The sequence below is a fragment of the Siphateles boraxobius genome, unplaced genomic scaffold, assembly GCF_051911475.1.
Source record: "Siphateles boraxobius isolate OS27281-9 unplaced genomic scaffold, OSU_SipBor_1 8, whole genome shotgun sequence".
NCBI lineage: Eukaryota > Metazoa > Chordata > Actinopteri > Cypriniformes > Leuciscidae > Siphateles > Siphateles boraxobius.
The window spans coordinates 17,779,323-17,796,678 of record NW_027509208.1 but is presented as its reverse complement, the minus strand read 5'-3'; the positions used below and the strand labels follow the sequence as shown (position 1 = coordinate 17,796,678).

The 17,356-nt window shown below is 37.1% G+C and overlaps 1 protein-coding gene across 11 annotated transcripts in view; it reads left to right on the top strand.

Moving 5' to 3' along the window:
• Nucleotides 1–17,356, top strand: part of suco (SUN domain containing ossification factor) — a 51,473-nt gene that overhangs the window by 8,476 nt on the left and 25,641 nt on the right. For all 11 annotated transcript variants that reach the window (XM_077220528.1, XM_077220521.1, XM_077220525.1 and 8 more), the window contains exons 2-3: nt 16,097–16,205; nt 17,085–17,210. In XM_077220528.1, the coding sequence (XP_077076643.1) occupies nt 16,097–16,205; nt 17,085–17,210 (235 nt within the window). The remainder of the gene's footprint in view (nt 1–16,096; nt 16,206–17,084; nt 17,211–17,356) is intronic.

Here is a 17,356-nt window from a genome sequence, read left to right as displayed (position 1 = left end):
CATGCCATAGCTTGATGAAGGAACCAATCATAATTAAAGGGTTAGTTCACCCAAAAATGAAAATTCTGTCAGTATTTACTCACCATCATGTTGTTCCCTTCTTCAGGGATTGAAACTTGCCAGCCCCAAAAAGTTATTAAAGACATTGTTAAAATAGTCCCAGTGACTACAGTGGCTCAATCTTAAGTTTATCAAGCGACGAGAATACTTTTTGTGCGCAAAACCCCCCAAAAATAACGACTTTATTTCAACTATTCATTTCCTTCTCTGTTGGCCTCGAATCAGTTCACTAATGTAACAGCGTAAGCTTCTGTTGTTGTACGTCACACGCATCACCCACATGACCAGCGTCAGCCAATAGTGAGCCTACGTGTGACGTAGCTCTACGCTATCAGACTACGTTTAACTGACTACGTTTAACTTTAACTTAACAGAGAAGGAAATGAATAGTTGAAATAAAGTCGTTATTTTTGTTTGTTTTTGCGCACAAAAAGTATTCTCGTCGCCTGATAAACTTAAGATTGAGCCACAGTAGTCACTGGGACTATTTTAACGATGTCTTTAATGACTTTTCGGGGCTGGCTAGTGTCAATCCCTTAGAATCCTATGGAGGAGTGATCCAGCTCTCAGATTTAATCAAAAATATCTTAATTCGTGTTCCGAAGATAAACAAAGGTCTTACGGGGTTGGAACAACATGAGGGTGAGTAAATACTGACAGAATTTTCATTTTTGGGTGAACTATCCCTTTAATTGTGACAACACAGCTGCATATGGATTCAGCACGTCAGACGTCACTAATTTAAACAGTTGAATTTGTTTTATGAACTTTTAAGCTAAATCACCATTGACCTAATCTTGTTGCTAATAGCTATGGATCGATAATCTGTGTGCCCAATATTTTTTAATGAAATCCAACCTTTTCTAGTTTGGTTTTGTTATCGGATCTCTAAAGAAGGCATCCAACGTTACACCAGTGTGCATTGAACCGGAAACAAGTGATACTAGCAAAAGTAATTTTCTTATAAAACAACTTTGCTTTATTATTATTATTTGTATTAATAAATAATTATGTAACTTATTATTATTCATACTAGGGATGTTAACGATTAATCGGCGATCGATTAATTGTCGATTATACATTTAATCGATAAAATGTATCGATCATCGATTAAGCAGGTTCATGGACGTTTTGCTGCTTAACCGCGAAACATGTAAAGCGAGCGTTCCGGAGTTATGTTTGGGACCATTTTACAACATCATGACTATAAGTTTGCATGTGCATTCGCAGCCTTTTGTTTTGTGCAAATGTAAGTTGTAATATTGTGTTTATTTTGTGTAGGCCTATCTATATCTGATTAATCTCATATAGGATGCATTTGGTTAAAAATGTATTTAGTAAAGTGTACGGTGATCCTCTTTAGCTTCAGCGCACGCAGCTCAAACGGCAATGCACGACTAATATTGACTATTGGGACTGTCATATTACATAACATTATAAAGAGAACAATATTGTAATAAAACACTGAATTATTTTGGTTTAGTTGCTGTGTCACGTTGCTCCAGGAAGAGCGCGTCCACAACATGAGTCTTTCTGAATGGCACGTAACTTAGTTCAAATTCACTTATGCATTATCGTAATTTTGTGCAGATGTAATTTGTAATATTATGTTTATTTTGTCTTTTATTTTTTTATCTCACATTGGATGCATTTCTTTGAGTTAAATAATGTGCCAGGAAAAGTGCTCCAGTTTACCGGTATTCATTCAGCGCATGCAGTTCAAACAGCAATGCACAGCTAATAATAACGATGATTGGGACTGTCATATTACAAAACATGAGAACACCATTTTATTAAATCATTGTAAATTCATTGGGTTTAGTTGCTGTTTTCAGCGCGTTGTTCCTGGAAGAGCGCGTCCACGACAGTCACACATTCTGACACGCACGCATCTGAGATGCCGTTGGTGACACATTATATTAGTCGTTATTTGATAATTCAATAATTCATTTAATTAAATAATCAATCAAATCGAAACATTTTACAATCCTACTAGCCCTTTATTTAGATTAAAAACCATTCTCATTCATTTGGTGTGGAACATGTAGTTTTGAGCAGCATTTGCAGACCCTGTCATGCAGTATTAAGGCTAACGATTAATCGATTAATTGATCGTTAATTTAAACGACGATCGATCATGGGAATTTGTGAAAATTTACATCCCTAATTCATACATAAAAATAACGTTTTGGTTACAGTCTAATCATTATTTAGTCGTTGTGTCAAAAAGCAGAAATAGGACAACTAAAACTGGTTTTAGATATTGGTTATTGGATATTTAAACAGAAGTAATCTGTATTGGTAGTGACAAAACAACATCAATCAATTTCTACTTGTAAACCTATAACCAAAAAGCAATCCTGGCTGATGAGATGATGGGTTATATATGCTTTCAGTATTGAACTACACATAATGTGACAGTACATTAATTTACTTTCAGAGATTTTGTGGGTATTTTTTTGAGAGATTCCTGAGTAAAACAGTCAATGTTGCAAACATGGCATATTACCTATTGCTGTCACGCACACTATTTTACACTTATTGATTCTCACTTCCTTGTCTTGTTTGTGCCTTACAGACTACAGAGTAATCCACTATTTTGAAGAGGGGGGTCAAAAATGACAATTTTAACCTGAGATTTGGAGCCAAATTACAGGGGGGTAAAATGACTTAAGAAATGACTCATCACTATTCATGCTTGTCTTTCTTCAGAAACAAAACAAAAATTTGAGCTGGGGAAGTTTCTGAAAATTGTTTGATTTGACGTGACCCTGTATCATTTGGACTAGCTTGTTTTAATTAATATATTTTTTTAAAACAGCTGGCAGAGAAGTCCCTTTTCCTTGTGCGAAATGCATGTAATTGAATACAGATTTTATTGAATGACCTATTCATTCACTGATGAAAAATGTCTGGACATTGGACAAACACTCCTAATTGTTAAATAATCCAATCGAATGAAGCATTGAATTTAATGTGTTTTAAATCTTTGGCTCAAGAGGCTGAGAAGGAAAATTGGGTTATTTTTAATTAAACGGTGGGTTTTCACGGACTTGGACAAACACATTTGGCTGGCCCTCAGACTGGCTCTCTTTTATCTTGCCTTTACTCATTTTGTTTCTCATTTTTAGAGACAGACAGGTCATTTTTTGTTGCTTCTCTCTCTGTCTTTGTATTCCTCTTTCCTGTCTCTCTGCCTGTGTAAGCAGTTAGATTAGATCCTGTCAAGCGTATGGGAACGTCTGAACTTGTCGCCTGGGAAACAAGCGAATTGAGTGGACCAAGCCAGACAGAGGCTGTCCCCAAATCATCACTGGAGCCATGTCAACTTATAACACCAATGCTTTCTTTCTCATCTCTGAATAAAAACCCCACACCTGCTCTGTAATTAAAAGATAGGAAGAGAGAACCGAACAGGGTATTTTTTGGTAAGCAGAAGCAATGAAACAAAAGTTTTGGTTCAGTCTTTCAGATTCAAGATAGCTCAATGAGTTTGAATAGTGATATTTTGCAGAAAGTTTTCTGTGTGGAAGATAAAATAAAAATAAAAATATATGGCAAACTGTATAAAATAAAAAAAATGTGTGTGAATATACTGTATGTGTTGTACACTTTAGTCAGTTGGGCTGGACAATTAATTTAGTTTTTACTTTTTGGCTACAATTCAACATTTTGCACCTTATAATAGGCATGGAACGAACGTTGGGTTCGTATAGAGCGCGCAAGGTTATGCGCATGCTCTAAATCTTCTTCTCCTTGTTTAGTGTATCTCTGTGGCAGAATTACAGCGCCACATACTGGTCTGGCATGTGTACCACATTGTTTTAAGTCGGTTTCGTGTGTACGCATGTATTTCTTGAGACGACGCCGTGTTTACGGAAAAAGATTTAGAACGACGGAAAAAAAAATCAGGTAGGGAAAGCTCTTGCTTCGTGTGGATGTGGCCTTAGTGTCAAAAGCAAAATACAAAATATATTTTAAGGTATAAAGCTGTACAACATTTTAAATGGACTGCACTTCTGTCTGCCCTAGCCTTGTTTTCGATCACATCAACTGTAGTTATCTAGTCTGGCAGCTTCTAAGTTTACAGTGGTTGTGTTAGTCTTCCTATAGCCCATCCCCCACTTCTTCAAGCACAGGACACATTGTCTGTTTCTTTCTATCCTACACATACAGACATTCTTCACCCCCTCCGGAAATTGTGTATTTAGACATTTTGTTCTAGCTAACTGTAAAGAAAGCAGAAAAACCAGCCCCTGATGTCCAATTTGAGTGTTGAAAGTTTAAATGTGTTTACATTTATACACCCATATATTTGCTGAAAGAGCATAAAAAGTCAGTGAGTGGTTAACGTTGTGCTGCATCCATTAAAGAATACATGTTCAGTCTCTAAGTGATCTAAATTTTTAATGACTGTATTTTGGTTTGTTGAGATGTTTACAGTAGGAACTTACACACTCTTTCTTCCTGCAAATCAACTGCTTTCCCATTCCCAATATTCCTTATCCACTAATCCTGCTTTCAACCTTCTGTTTTCTTACCTAATAGTTGTTCCTAAATCCTGGCACTAATACTTCATGGTTTTAGGAGTCCTTTCAAGTCATTTTTTTTATGTTTATGTCTATATTATTTTATATATATATATATATATATATATATATATATATATATATATATATATATCATAATTCTGTATTTTAATCTTTAGAATCATTCATATTTTTATTCTGGTGTCACCATTGTCTTGTACCAATCGGCAGTTGTCAATCGGTGTCAATCGCCACTCTGTGTAGGAAGTTTAAACTTTCGAAGTGCGTTCCCAGAAAGCAGCTTCTCAGATTGAGTGCAAATACTAAGCAGCTCCCCTTCATGTCTTCCTGCACTTGAACAGACAAATTCACACAAATCTATGAAAAAAAATCCCCTTCCTGGCAAATATCCCAGTAAACATGGTCAGTTATATCTTAAGTGAGCGTAAGCAGTAGGAAACCACATGTGTATTAACTATATTGGATATTTGCAATCGGTCTTAAAGTGACAGCAGCCTAAATATCCTGCTGCTGTCTGTGTTTTTATGAAACAACAGAGGCCAAAAAATAAATAAATAAATCACTCACTGCTCTTGACTGAGTAACTTTTGTAACTTCAATAAGGATTAATCTGTTTCATTTATACAGTGAAGATTATGGAGTGTTATTTTAATTAAATTTCTGTACCTGAAAACTACAGTTAGATCTACCTGAAAAACCTTGAAAAGCACTGATTTTCATTCAAGTATCTTTGTTCTACTGTATTTATTGGTGCTATTGCTTGCAATTTGATTATTTGTTCTTATTTTATTACTGACTGTTTACTTATCTTTAATATTTTTTTTGTATATTGGGCTGGTAGTTTTAGCTGTGGTATTGAAATTGGAATAGAAAATTGTGAATTTTTGCTGGTATCTAAAATTTTGGTGTGATAACTTTCATGGCTGGGAAAAAATATTTATGGCTGGAAGTCACCGACCATTGGCAGGTGTGGCAAAAGGTTAGTTTTAGGCCCTGCCTGTATGCCTATGGTAAGTCTAATGTCAACACATTAAGCTGTGGTGTTGTTTCCTAGTTCCATAAAAAGCAGATCCTGTGTGCTGTTTAGGGATGTGGCAGGACAAAAAGGTTAAATGACGTTTGTGATAGATTGTCTTCTGTTATAACACATTTTCTTAGTTCCTGATAAACTGCTTTTTCTTCATTGTGAATAGGCTATGTTTGATAGAAAATTAGATACTTTTTCTATTTACAGATGATGTTTTAATTTAATTAAAACAAATTCCCAATAAGCAAACAAGGGGCAGAATAAATATTCGTTAAAACAGGTCGAGGTAAAAGGCAATGGTGGTCAGGTTTCTTTGGCATTGTCATTCCGTTGTTGATGGGCTTATCTTGAATCTTGTTTGGAGATGGGATTTAGATGCTGTGCTCTCGCTATTGTCACACCATGCTTATGGCATCAACTTAAGGGTTTCATCACGTTGGAAACAAGTCTAGCATGGAAACCTATATGCCTATAGGCTGCACTGAAAGCCGGCTCGATCTCTTTTAGGAGACGGATAAACATTGTTGACTGATTCTGCTGTGCTGACTCAGCTGCCATGAGCATTGCCTGTTGCGGAAGTCAGGCATTGCATTTCAATCGATGGCTTCAGCGTTCTGGAGTGAGCTACTAAAGCATCTGTTATCACCTTTAATATCCTCCTCATCTCTTTTTTTTGTTGGGCTAAGCAGGTGTTTTGATTTGTAAAACAGACCTCATCTGAAACGTATTTCTTTGTTGTGAATTGTTCTTGTCACATGAGAGGAAGACGTGATGCTGCAGTGTCTGTAAATGCGTGATGAGATCCAGTGTTCGGACCTTTTATCCCGGGCCTGAATAAGCCTGTGTTCTGCGTGACGTGTTCTTTGCCACATTCAGATCGCATTAGCTGCATGAACGCCTGAAACTTGTGATTCACTCCAGCCTCTTTTCAATAAGTATGCTTCTCAGTTTAATGAATGGCATCGTCAGACTCCCACAATCCTTTGCAATCTCTCACGACAGCCCACAGGTTATGCAACAGGAACTGGTCACTGATAACTAGGGTTGAGTATGTCTGGTTATATTCAGTTTGCAAAATATATATATATATATATATATATATATATATATATATATATATATATATATGTGTGTGTGTGTGTTATTGTCCTGAAACCTGTTACATTGATTCCCACACATACAATGAAGTTCATCATAACCTCCAACACGAGTCTCTAGGATGTTAATAGCAGCTGATGCATGATGTACCAATAATGTTTATGGATTGATAGCTTGACTCATGACTTCACTACAGCTTCATTCTGCCCTCGTGTTGTGTGCTAAGGGAGAGATTATGTTATAATGCAAGGGATTTAATTTAAGAGTTTTTCAGTGACTTTACTTCCAGCCCTGTCAACTCGAGAGGGCTCAGGCTTCTTCCGCTCTGACATTTGCTCATGTTTTTGTCTGGCCGCAGCGTTGGCCTACTTTTTGCGAGAGCTCTGGCTTTATGCCCCACAAGCCTGTTCTTCTGTTCCTCCCCCAGCCACGTTGCTCTGTGCACATCTGAATCTGTTGAGTCTCTGATTTCCCTGCCCTCAGTTCATTTATTATTTATCAGTTCATTATCTAGCATTGTTTAGACCATTCCCCTCATTTACAAGAGACTGTGTTTGCAGTCTGTTTTGCAGCACGTGCTGTTATTATCCTGCTGATTCTTCCTGCCAAAGAATTTATTTTTTCCTATAGTAACCTGGACCTATAGTATAGTTTATATCAGAGCACACTGCAAAAATTAGCATTTGCAGTGACATTTAGTGTCTAGTCACCCCGTGTTAACTCTGTAAAGCAGATGCTGTTTAGACTTTTTCTTTTTTCCATTTAATGTGCCAGATGCTTCGTTCCAGTGCCACATAGGCAAGTCAAAGTCCACTCAACGAATGCAAAACAGATCTAGATTTCTCTTCTTCAAGCGTTTTGCTGATTAATGAAGCCAAGCATCCGGTTGTATACAGTTGGCAGTATAGCATTGCTTGGAAAATATTAACACTCTCCTGAGTCCTGGTGATGTGATCAGGTGAAGTCACCGGTCATAAATCTGCCACAAATATACACGTGCAACTTGTGACTGGTTTTGTGATCCAGGGTCACGTATGTGTAAACCAAAATGCATTGGTATCATATAGGTTATTATTACATTTGAGATTGGTAGATTGGTATCATATAGGTTATTGATACAGTTTATTTAGAGTTTGTTTTATTGGTTAATATTATATTTAATTATGTAAGCTACATTATTACCTACCGCTACCTCTATTTTTACTTTTTATATTACGTTTGCCCTAATCTAAGTATTAAGTTAAGCTTTAAATCTCTAATAATTTAAAAACGCTGTTAAAAATAAATCTCAAAATACAGTAATATCTATTTTTATACTGTACATTATAATGTTGTAGTTTGAGTTTATTTGGCTTACTTTCATTTATTTGGGTATAAGCCATTACATCAAAACAATTGTCTCATTGGTATCATCCCGAAACTTAATGTGTGAAACCATAATCTTCTATTCTACATTTGTCAATGCTAATGTAATCTTGAAGGTATTGAGATGGGTGCTAAATTGGTTTCCTTGTGTAAAAAAATAAAATGGATTCTCCAATCTCCATCGCACTTTTCAGCCAATGTTCACTTAATCAACCAGGCGTATTAGACCAACATCACAAGATTTGTCTTGAGACTGTCTCTTGTTGCCTAAATTTAGACCCATTCAAAAGAGTTAGACCAGGAGGCATAATGTTATAATGAAAACCCTGTTCAGATGTTTGCCACAGTTTCCAGCAGCGTCCATTCAGACCCACACCCTGGCTGAGAACTGTGACGATTGTCCAACCGCATGCAGGATTTGATTTAAAAACTCACTTGATGCCTTTGTTCATGTAGGTTCATAATATAGATCCCTTTAAACATTTCTTCTCATCATGTGCCTTTGTGATTTCAGGGCTGTGTACAAAGGTGACACATCTCTGAATAGCCAAAAGATATTTCCACTCCACTTATTTGACTTACTTATTTACCACAGGTGCTCCATGCCAGATGTTTACTCAGTTGTGCAAGAATTGTTCTGGCGAAAATGATTCTTAATTGCCTATCCCAGGATAAGACACTTTACTACATTGGTGTTAGGGCTGCATGATTTAGGAGAAAAAATCTTTCTTATGGATTTGCATGTTTACTTTAAATTTCTTTAGAGAGAAGTATTCGTTTTTACGGAAAATAGGGTGTTGTGAGCTTTAGTGAGTACATGTAATAATAATATCATTCATACTGGAAGCCGGAGGGCACCCTCGTGCAGAAAGTCCACAACTGAGACTCATAGAAGTAATAAAGCTTATGACTTTCCAGTATATCCTTTATATAGACAAAGGCATCCAGATACCGCTGCAGCAGAACAAAATGCAGATAGAGAAGTTTTGACTAGTGAAACATGAAGACAATAAATATACAATTGTGGCAATACAATATATGGTTTACCTGTGTTCTTCTAGATATCTCTGGTATTTTCATAAGAATAAAGTATAATTATAATGCAATGCTAACCGACAGCCTTCATCACTGTATAGAATACTGTAAAATTATATATTTTCTGATTGTTTCTCTGATATGAAGCTATGTCACATCAGAAAAGAAAGTTATTGCAGTTTGGAGTAAAAACTTGTAATGAGAAGTGTTTACAAACCTGTTGTCCAAGCTTTTTCAAATGTACATTATAAGTGACTCAAACTCACAGTGCTTGCAGAGATGGAGCAGCATTTATTTTATTTAATAAAAAATCGCAAATCACAATGTTGGTTTAAATTCGGTTACAGATGATATCCTGATATCATGGACATGCATATAAATCATGAGCCTGGGTTGCATTTACATAATGTAACAAGTATCAATTTAAGCAAAATGCCAATTTAGGGCAATAGATTTCTGTTCAAAACCTTTCCCGAAGAGAGGAACAAGGCAAATACTCTTTTCCTCTTACCTAATTTACATATTTGTAAATTTTATGTCGATGTTAGATGGATGGATTGCACACTTTTATTATTGGTAAATATTTTTAAACATTGTGCCAGTTCCATCAGCCATAAATGGCAACCACAGCATTTGCATTAACCTCCATCTGTAATTATTTATGTACACTTCACACAAGTCCAGGTGTTTTCAGTTTCAGTTCAGTGTCAGTTTTAGACTTCGTATTTTAGACTGTAGCATTTATAGCATACATTTTTTTTTATTTTTATTTTTTTATAAAGGTTAGTAAAACAATGCAAGCATGATTTTCGAGCTCATTTTCTGACATTCTATGGGAGATAAGTTTAATGGCATCATTGTTTAGGCTTGTGGTACAGTTGTGGATTCTGGTCTTCTCTGGCATGAAGAATAGGGCTAAAGCTAACAGGAAATATTTGGGGGATTTTGCTGGGCGCCTGGCTTCCCTAAATCTACTCATCCAGACAGACTGAGAGAATAAACACGAACAAAATGAAGTGATCTGTCACATCAAGTTGAGCACCGGGAAATTGATTGCCATCATTTATTGTGTAGTGTCCCGTCACCAGTATTCTGTCCTGGCGCTTAGTTTCTGTCCTGTCCCTGCGATTTCACAGGGTCCCTCACTTGTTTGGACAAACCTTCATGTAGTGCTGACTACTGAGGTGGTCCGCAATATCTGCTGGGCAGTGAAATATTGACTGTTTGCACTTTGCACTGCATCTCAGACTGAGCATTTCTCTAACGATTAGGCATCTAACTTCGGATGGTTGAACACTATATGTAAAGTGTGGTGACAATGACGTAACCCAACATGTCAACCTTCTCCTGCATGTCTACAGCCATGGACTGGTGCAGACAAATAGATATCTTTTGGTTCAACCAAAGAAAAATGTGTTTGTACATGAACAAGTTTAGTGTCTTTTCCCATATATTGGCTTAAGGGTGATAATGTAATGTAACCAAGGTTTTATGTTTGTGATATTTGTTAATTGTAAATAAACAACCAAGTATGCGAACAAAATGTCTCCTCTTTTTTTGCATAAGATCAAGTGTATAGAACAGTTTCCTAGTTCTGCCTTTGTCATCATCAGCCTCGGCTCTTATGTGTATGCTCGATTCCTGCTGTGCTTCACTGTAAGTGCTCTCATAAATAAGAGCTAAATGTGATATGATGTTCTCCCACTGAGTTCCCATAAGCTCCCTGTCCAATGGAAAAGCAGCAGTATCCCTGATATGCCTGTGGGGCGCACAGCCTCCTGTTTCGAGTCGCTCCCAACAACGGAAGTATCTATATGAACAATTATAGATAGCCCCCATAGCCACTCTGCTCTTTGTTTGTGGTTATTCACACAGTCATCAAGACTTGAAGCATTGTTATGTAACATCAAAAAAGTTATATTTTAATCCAGAGAGGGCAAACAGCTTGACCTGCTATTTTTTTGAGTCCAACTCCCCTTTTTGGGAACGCAATATATCTCTTTTTTTACGGTAAGGGTTTGACCTATTTTCTTGACATGACATGTCAGATGATTTTTGCTGCCATTTTTCTCTGGGTAATAAAAATACGTTTGGCTACTAGAATAGCGTTCAAAAAGTATGCATAAATATATTCTCCACACAGGCCTACACTGAGTCTTGTGTGATATGGAAGAATGAAAATGGTTGTTATTGAATATAAATCTCCACATATGAAAAAAGTGGGAAAGATCATGATGAGACCGAATAAGCTCTGCACATTGTGCTTTGATGTTTGGGCTTGTAGTGAAACATTGGCTACTGCAAATAACAGCAGCTGATGGTTCTGCTCATGTCATCTACAGAGGAGCTGTACATTTACATTCAATTCTTTCTATTTGTCAGTGAGACAATTTTATCGTGTGACTTTTCAAAAACTATTTAGTACATGGTTGTCTAGAATACTTCATTCTGATTGGTCAATCAATCTAGTTCTGTGTGAATACCCTGCTATTTGAAAACAAAGAAGATGACCGCTGCTGTTGGCGAACAGCGGTCTTTCGAATCGACTTTGGCCGTGATTCTGGAGGACTTGGAGTTAAGCTTTTCTTTGAAAAAAGAATAAAGAACGGCACTTAAGTCATTCTTAAAATAAGATGTGTTCAGAGTTTTGCCGACCCAATACGGCAAAAGTTTAATATATCAGCTAGCTCCGCCGAGGGAAAACGCATGGGACTCACTGAGCCACAACCGTTCGTTGCTTTGGTTGGTTGTAGCACTATCCTATTGCGTGCAGAGGGAATTTGAAAGACAACCGTTCCTCCCGCCCCTCGGATTGAGCCATGCCAATGGTGAGTTCCCAGACCTAACATTTTGATGTGGGACTGGCTTGCCAGGCTAACTCAGAACAGGAATGAAAAATGTATTTAAAAAAAAAAGTATAAAACAAACATTATATTATTGTGGCATTTAGGGATGGGCATTCGATTAAATTTTCTTAGTCGATCGTCGGGAGAATTAACGATCGACTATCGATTAATCATTAATATTTTTTTTATTCAAATTCATTATTTATTTAACTTTTTATAAATTAAAAAGGCAATGAAATATACAAAAATACAGCGTGTTTTTCCTCGATTAGATCTTTATTACAAGATGATCAACTTGTAGCAGTAAAACTGGACGTTCGGTTAGGCTAAACTTGAAGATATATGCGCTGCGGTGCTCGAAAGCAACGGAACCTGCAGCTGTGAGTTGGCGTTCTTAAACAGAGACCCTTGTTTGTTCCAAAATAATAATAAAAAATCATGTTAAACATTAACTTAACCAAAAACATAATAATACTTAGATCTGACAGGTTTTGTCAAAATGTAACTCAAAACTATCCAAGAACGAAGTCGAGAAAGAGGGTGAGAGAGATTACTGTAACAATCAATTAGGCTAGGCTACTTAACAAAGCCTCATATCAAATAACTAGTAACTCACATACAACTTCTACACCAGTCTACTGATTTTTGTTGAGAAAGATAAGCATGTTGATGACATGATCTGGGGTCAGACGCGACCGCAACTTGACCGTCAAGCCTCGTTTACACTTTCGCCTGGCTCTGCAGCGCGAGTCTCCGCAGACTGCGCGCGCACCTACCCAAACAGACGAGGCGTTTATACTCGACGGGCTCGCCTGTGAAACACCGAATACTGTAATGACGTCATTTTTGCCGCGCTAACCTTCGCGCTCGTGCGGACGCCTCGAGTGTAAACAAGGCTTCAGTCCAGCCGCTGAAAACACCTGCTCTGAGGAGACTGACGTTGCCGGGATGCACAGGTACCTCCGCGCTAACTTGACCAGCCCGGGGAACACGTTCACTTTCCGCAGCAGCATTAGTTTAATGATAATCGATAACAAATTAACGTGATCGACGAAATTCTTAATGATCAATAATCGATCGTCGATTAAACATGCCCATCCCTAGTGGCATTTAATTATACCAAGCCTAAACAAATTTATTCTGCTGTTAAAATAAAATCTGACACTGATTGGTCAAACAGAAAATCTTTATTTAAAAAAAAAAAGCCAAATAGTGGCCTATATATCGGTCAACCGCTTGAAGTTATGAACAATTTACATGCAAATTTGTGTTGCTTATGTTACGTTAGTAAAGCCCAAGTATTGCCTTGGCAATAAAGTATTTAATACAATCATGCCTTTAAAAGTATGATGAAATAAATAATTCCACAGTAGATGTGTTTTTATTTCTCTCTGTCTAGATTGCTTTTGCTGTCCCGTATAAGCTGTGGCCCTATGCAACTGCCCAGTTTGCCTATATGTATATGGCCTCCCTGCTACTATTGTTTTGGTCATAAGACACACAGAACATACATTTGTTACTCAATAACTCCCCGCTGACACCTGAACAATATATCTGTTTGTGTGTGTGTATATATGTTCAAGGTTTGACCCATTAATCATCACCTCAGATCCATGTGCATCATTGACAACATAAATAATCTGAGGAGTGTAAAAACCTTCCTTTTCCTCGCTTGTCTTACAAACATAATTTTACAGTTGGTAATTTATTGTTCTTTGAAAGTTTTTCCTTGTAAACTTTTCAAGAAGTGTTTCATTATGTCTTAAAGTGGGTGTGTCTTCAATGCTATGACTTAACCATACATGCTTTCCTCAAGTAAACACCTTATTACAAAGGCTGGATATTATAATGAGTAGTCCCATCAGAGGAAGCACTTGAAGTTGGTTAATGTCCAATGCTGATTGAGGGTTTGAACATACTGGCCGAGGTGCTGACAGTGTGCTAACATGAGCCTGCATGTGTACAGGTTCCCCTTACTCCTAAATCTAGTCAAGGTGACGCTCTCAAGTTACTCTGCGTGAACTTTTGAAACGAGAGTGAGACAGAGAGTGCTGATAATGAGAAGCCCCAGCTGTTGTTCATTTTCCAAAAAGTCATCAGACAGCTTTCTTTGGCGAGCAGATGCATAGTACAAGATTTTTGCCATGATTTTACCTCCCATGGGGGTGTGTTCTGGTTAAATTAGACCGGCAGGATTAGGAGGAGGGATGAATATAGAGTGTATAATTGATTGATCAGTTTGGCGAAGAAGAGCGTCAGTTGATATTGATTTCAGATACTGCTGTTGTGTGTGCGGTTTACATTCATTTCCAAACATGGTGTGACTTAGATTTTTTTGGATTCTGTTTTAACGGTTTGTTAAAGTGAACTAAATCCAAAAAAACGTGTCTTATCAATTTTAATAATTTGCTAAAATTAATAGGGCCCTTATGAAATATTTTATTTGTCTTCTAGTCCCATTTAATTTCCCTCCAAATTCTAATTAGATATATTTTATTATATAGATATTATATTAACTGAATATGCAATTCCTTTACATCAAAACATTGCATTTTTATTTTTTGTCAAATTACGTGCTGCACAACAGAGGTGTACTGTAAATTAAAACATGGATGATAAAAATGGATTGTGTAATGTTCCGTATGATTTATGAATTTGCATTTTTATTATTATTACTCAGAGAAGTATATTTGACTATACAAACGTAATATATTTCTGTCATAATTTATTTTATTCGTTTTATTTTGGCACTTTGGTAATCATTTTGTTTCATACAGTGAATTCTGTTTTAATGTTTTCAATATCATGGAAATCATATGGCCCCAGTTACACGTGTGCCTTTAAAATCAGTCTTGGGTTGTGTTGTGTGTTGCCACATAAAATCTGTCTAATTGTTAACTGATTCATTCATACAGTTCATTTCTCATCCTAGTGAAGAGTGAGGTAATAGTTAGCCAAGTAGAAATGAGTTCAGTGGAGTAGAACAAAACTTGAATTTAATTGAGTTCTTGAGTTTTCTCAGGCTCGCCTTTGTCTCTTACATCCACATTATCCACCTAACTTTTCAATGCGGATTGCGGAAGTATGGTGTTTTCTGTGAATGTGCGAGTATTAGCCGCTATAGGGTACGAGAAGATTAGCCTATATCATAGTGCAGTAAACTGTTTGCACTACAAAACAGCCTGTTTAGAATTAAGTCAATGCATTAAAATAATATGTTAAGAAATACCAGGTGTGAAAATCAAGCAGCATAACGAACTGTTTTGTACAGCTTGTCGTGTTTTTTTTTCTTTTTCTTTTTTTTCCCTCCATTTTCCATCCTTCCCATTCTATGTGGCCAAAAATAAAATTAATACATTGTAAATCATAATTGCTAAATTACAGTCAAGGATGTTTATAAAAGTGTTATGCACAGGCCTGTGTTGCTACAGTCAGCACACTAAAAACCAAATCAACATTCCAAGATTATATCATGGTTCAGGGTCTGCGATCCTGACACCTCTTTAAAACACATCCAATAGTGTTAATGTTGGACTTAAAATACCCTGCTGTGAGCAGTTTCTGTTTTATTACATGGGCCAATTTTGTGAGCACTCTGATAGGGTGTAGCTCTTTAACCTATTCATTTGTTGTGTGGACCCAAAGCCAGTCTAAGCGAATAATCTGAAAATCTATGGTTGTGCACATCATCTAATCTGAACATAAATTACTCACCTCTATTCCCTTGACTGAAATCATAACATAATGGTAATCCATGCCATTCATTCATAGGCAACGTCAGACTGTAATACCGTGAAAATGATTGGACAAAAATGTTAAATTCCAGTATGTTTGGGTGAAACCACTTTTATGAGAGCTCTGATGTAATTGGCTTTAGTCAGAATAACTTTCACTGTGCTGGAGGATTTACTCTAATCAGAATAAACAATGGAAAGAGGTGTAATCTTGCATCTCAACCATGCAAATTTCTTCATTGCTATGGATGGTAGAGAGTTCATCATGAGCTCTTATTTACCTTAGTAGATTAAGAGGTTTTATATCATATGTAGCTCATATACAACTCATCAACTCCTTTCCACTTTTGTGAATCTTACTTTTGACACTGTGTGTTGCAGGCACTCTTGTCGTCATGTTTATTGTTCAGAAGAGATCTCCTCTGGCCCAGGACTCCCTGCACAGGATGACAGCCGTTACACAACGGAGGAACCAGGGACTGATAAAAAGGTGACACAAAACAATGACTCTACACAGTTACCAACTAAATACCTCAACAACTTGCAAGCACTTTAACTCTTCTCCTATTAAGTCGTGAGTGTGCGTCTTTAACACCATTGTGATTTCACTGTGTATTGTGAAATGGGATCACATACATTTGACTTCTAGGGAGGGGAGTTTGATTGGCTGTTGTGTAAGTCTAAATAGTCCCTGAAGTTGTGCAATAGCTCCTCATTCAGAGTGTTGTTGACATTTGTCTTTCAACAGGCTAATCTATAAAGTCACTTACCAACAGGGGCCCCAACAAAGACCCCCCTCCTCTGTGTAACCTTTAGATTTAAGGCTGTATTGAGGTGTGGAGTCATCTGGTTGTCAAATATTTCTTAGTGAGACTGGCTGATTAGCCCCACTTTAGCTGTTGTTACTATGCAGTCATTAAAGTTAAAGCAATTCAATCTTCAACTAAAGTGTGAATCTGTAAACTTGCCCTGTTTGCACTTAAACACTCCCTGGTCACAAAAGTGTTTTCTCTTTTCTCCCACTAAACTTGAATGGTAGAAAAACATAGCCACAGAAAAAAAAACATCTCTTCCACCCTCATCGAAGTAAAACCAGTTCTGCCAACTCACCTGTTGTTGAAAGAGTAGTAAAAATTCACTCATCAATTCATCAATCATGTCATTTACTCAATCTCATGTCTTTCCAAATACCTCTGATGGGCACAGACAGATTTTTGGAAGAATTATCACGTTGCTCACAATGAAACCACAAAAATACACGTGACCATGGTCTGTCAAACTCCAAAAAGGACAAAAGATTGCATGGAATAGTTTGTGAGAAACTGACCTTGACACTTTGGTCATATGTAACATTGTGTTCCTCTTTTAGGTTGAGGAGGAAAGGACGACACACACTCAGTCATCGCACAGCGTGGGCCTGGAGACCGAGACGGCTGCACTAAAAGAAACGCCATTGCACTCACAAGACACCCCACAAGAAGAGAAGCACAAACAGGTACCCACACATGCGACTCAAGGGATAGGAAACACAAAATCCTATATTTGTTTATTTTTTCAATCACACTTTAGATTAGGCTCCAATTCACACTATTAACTAACCATTAACTATGACTTTTGCCTCAAAAAACTCCCAATTACTGC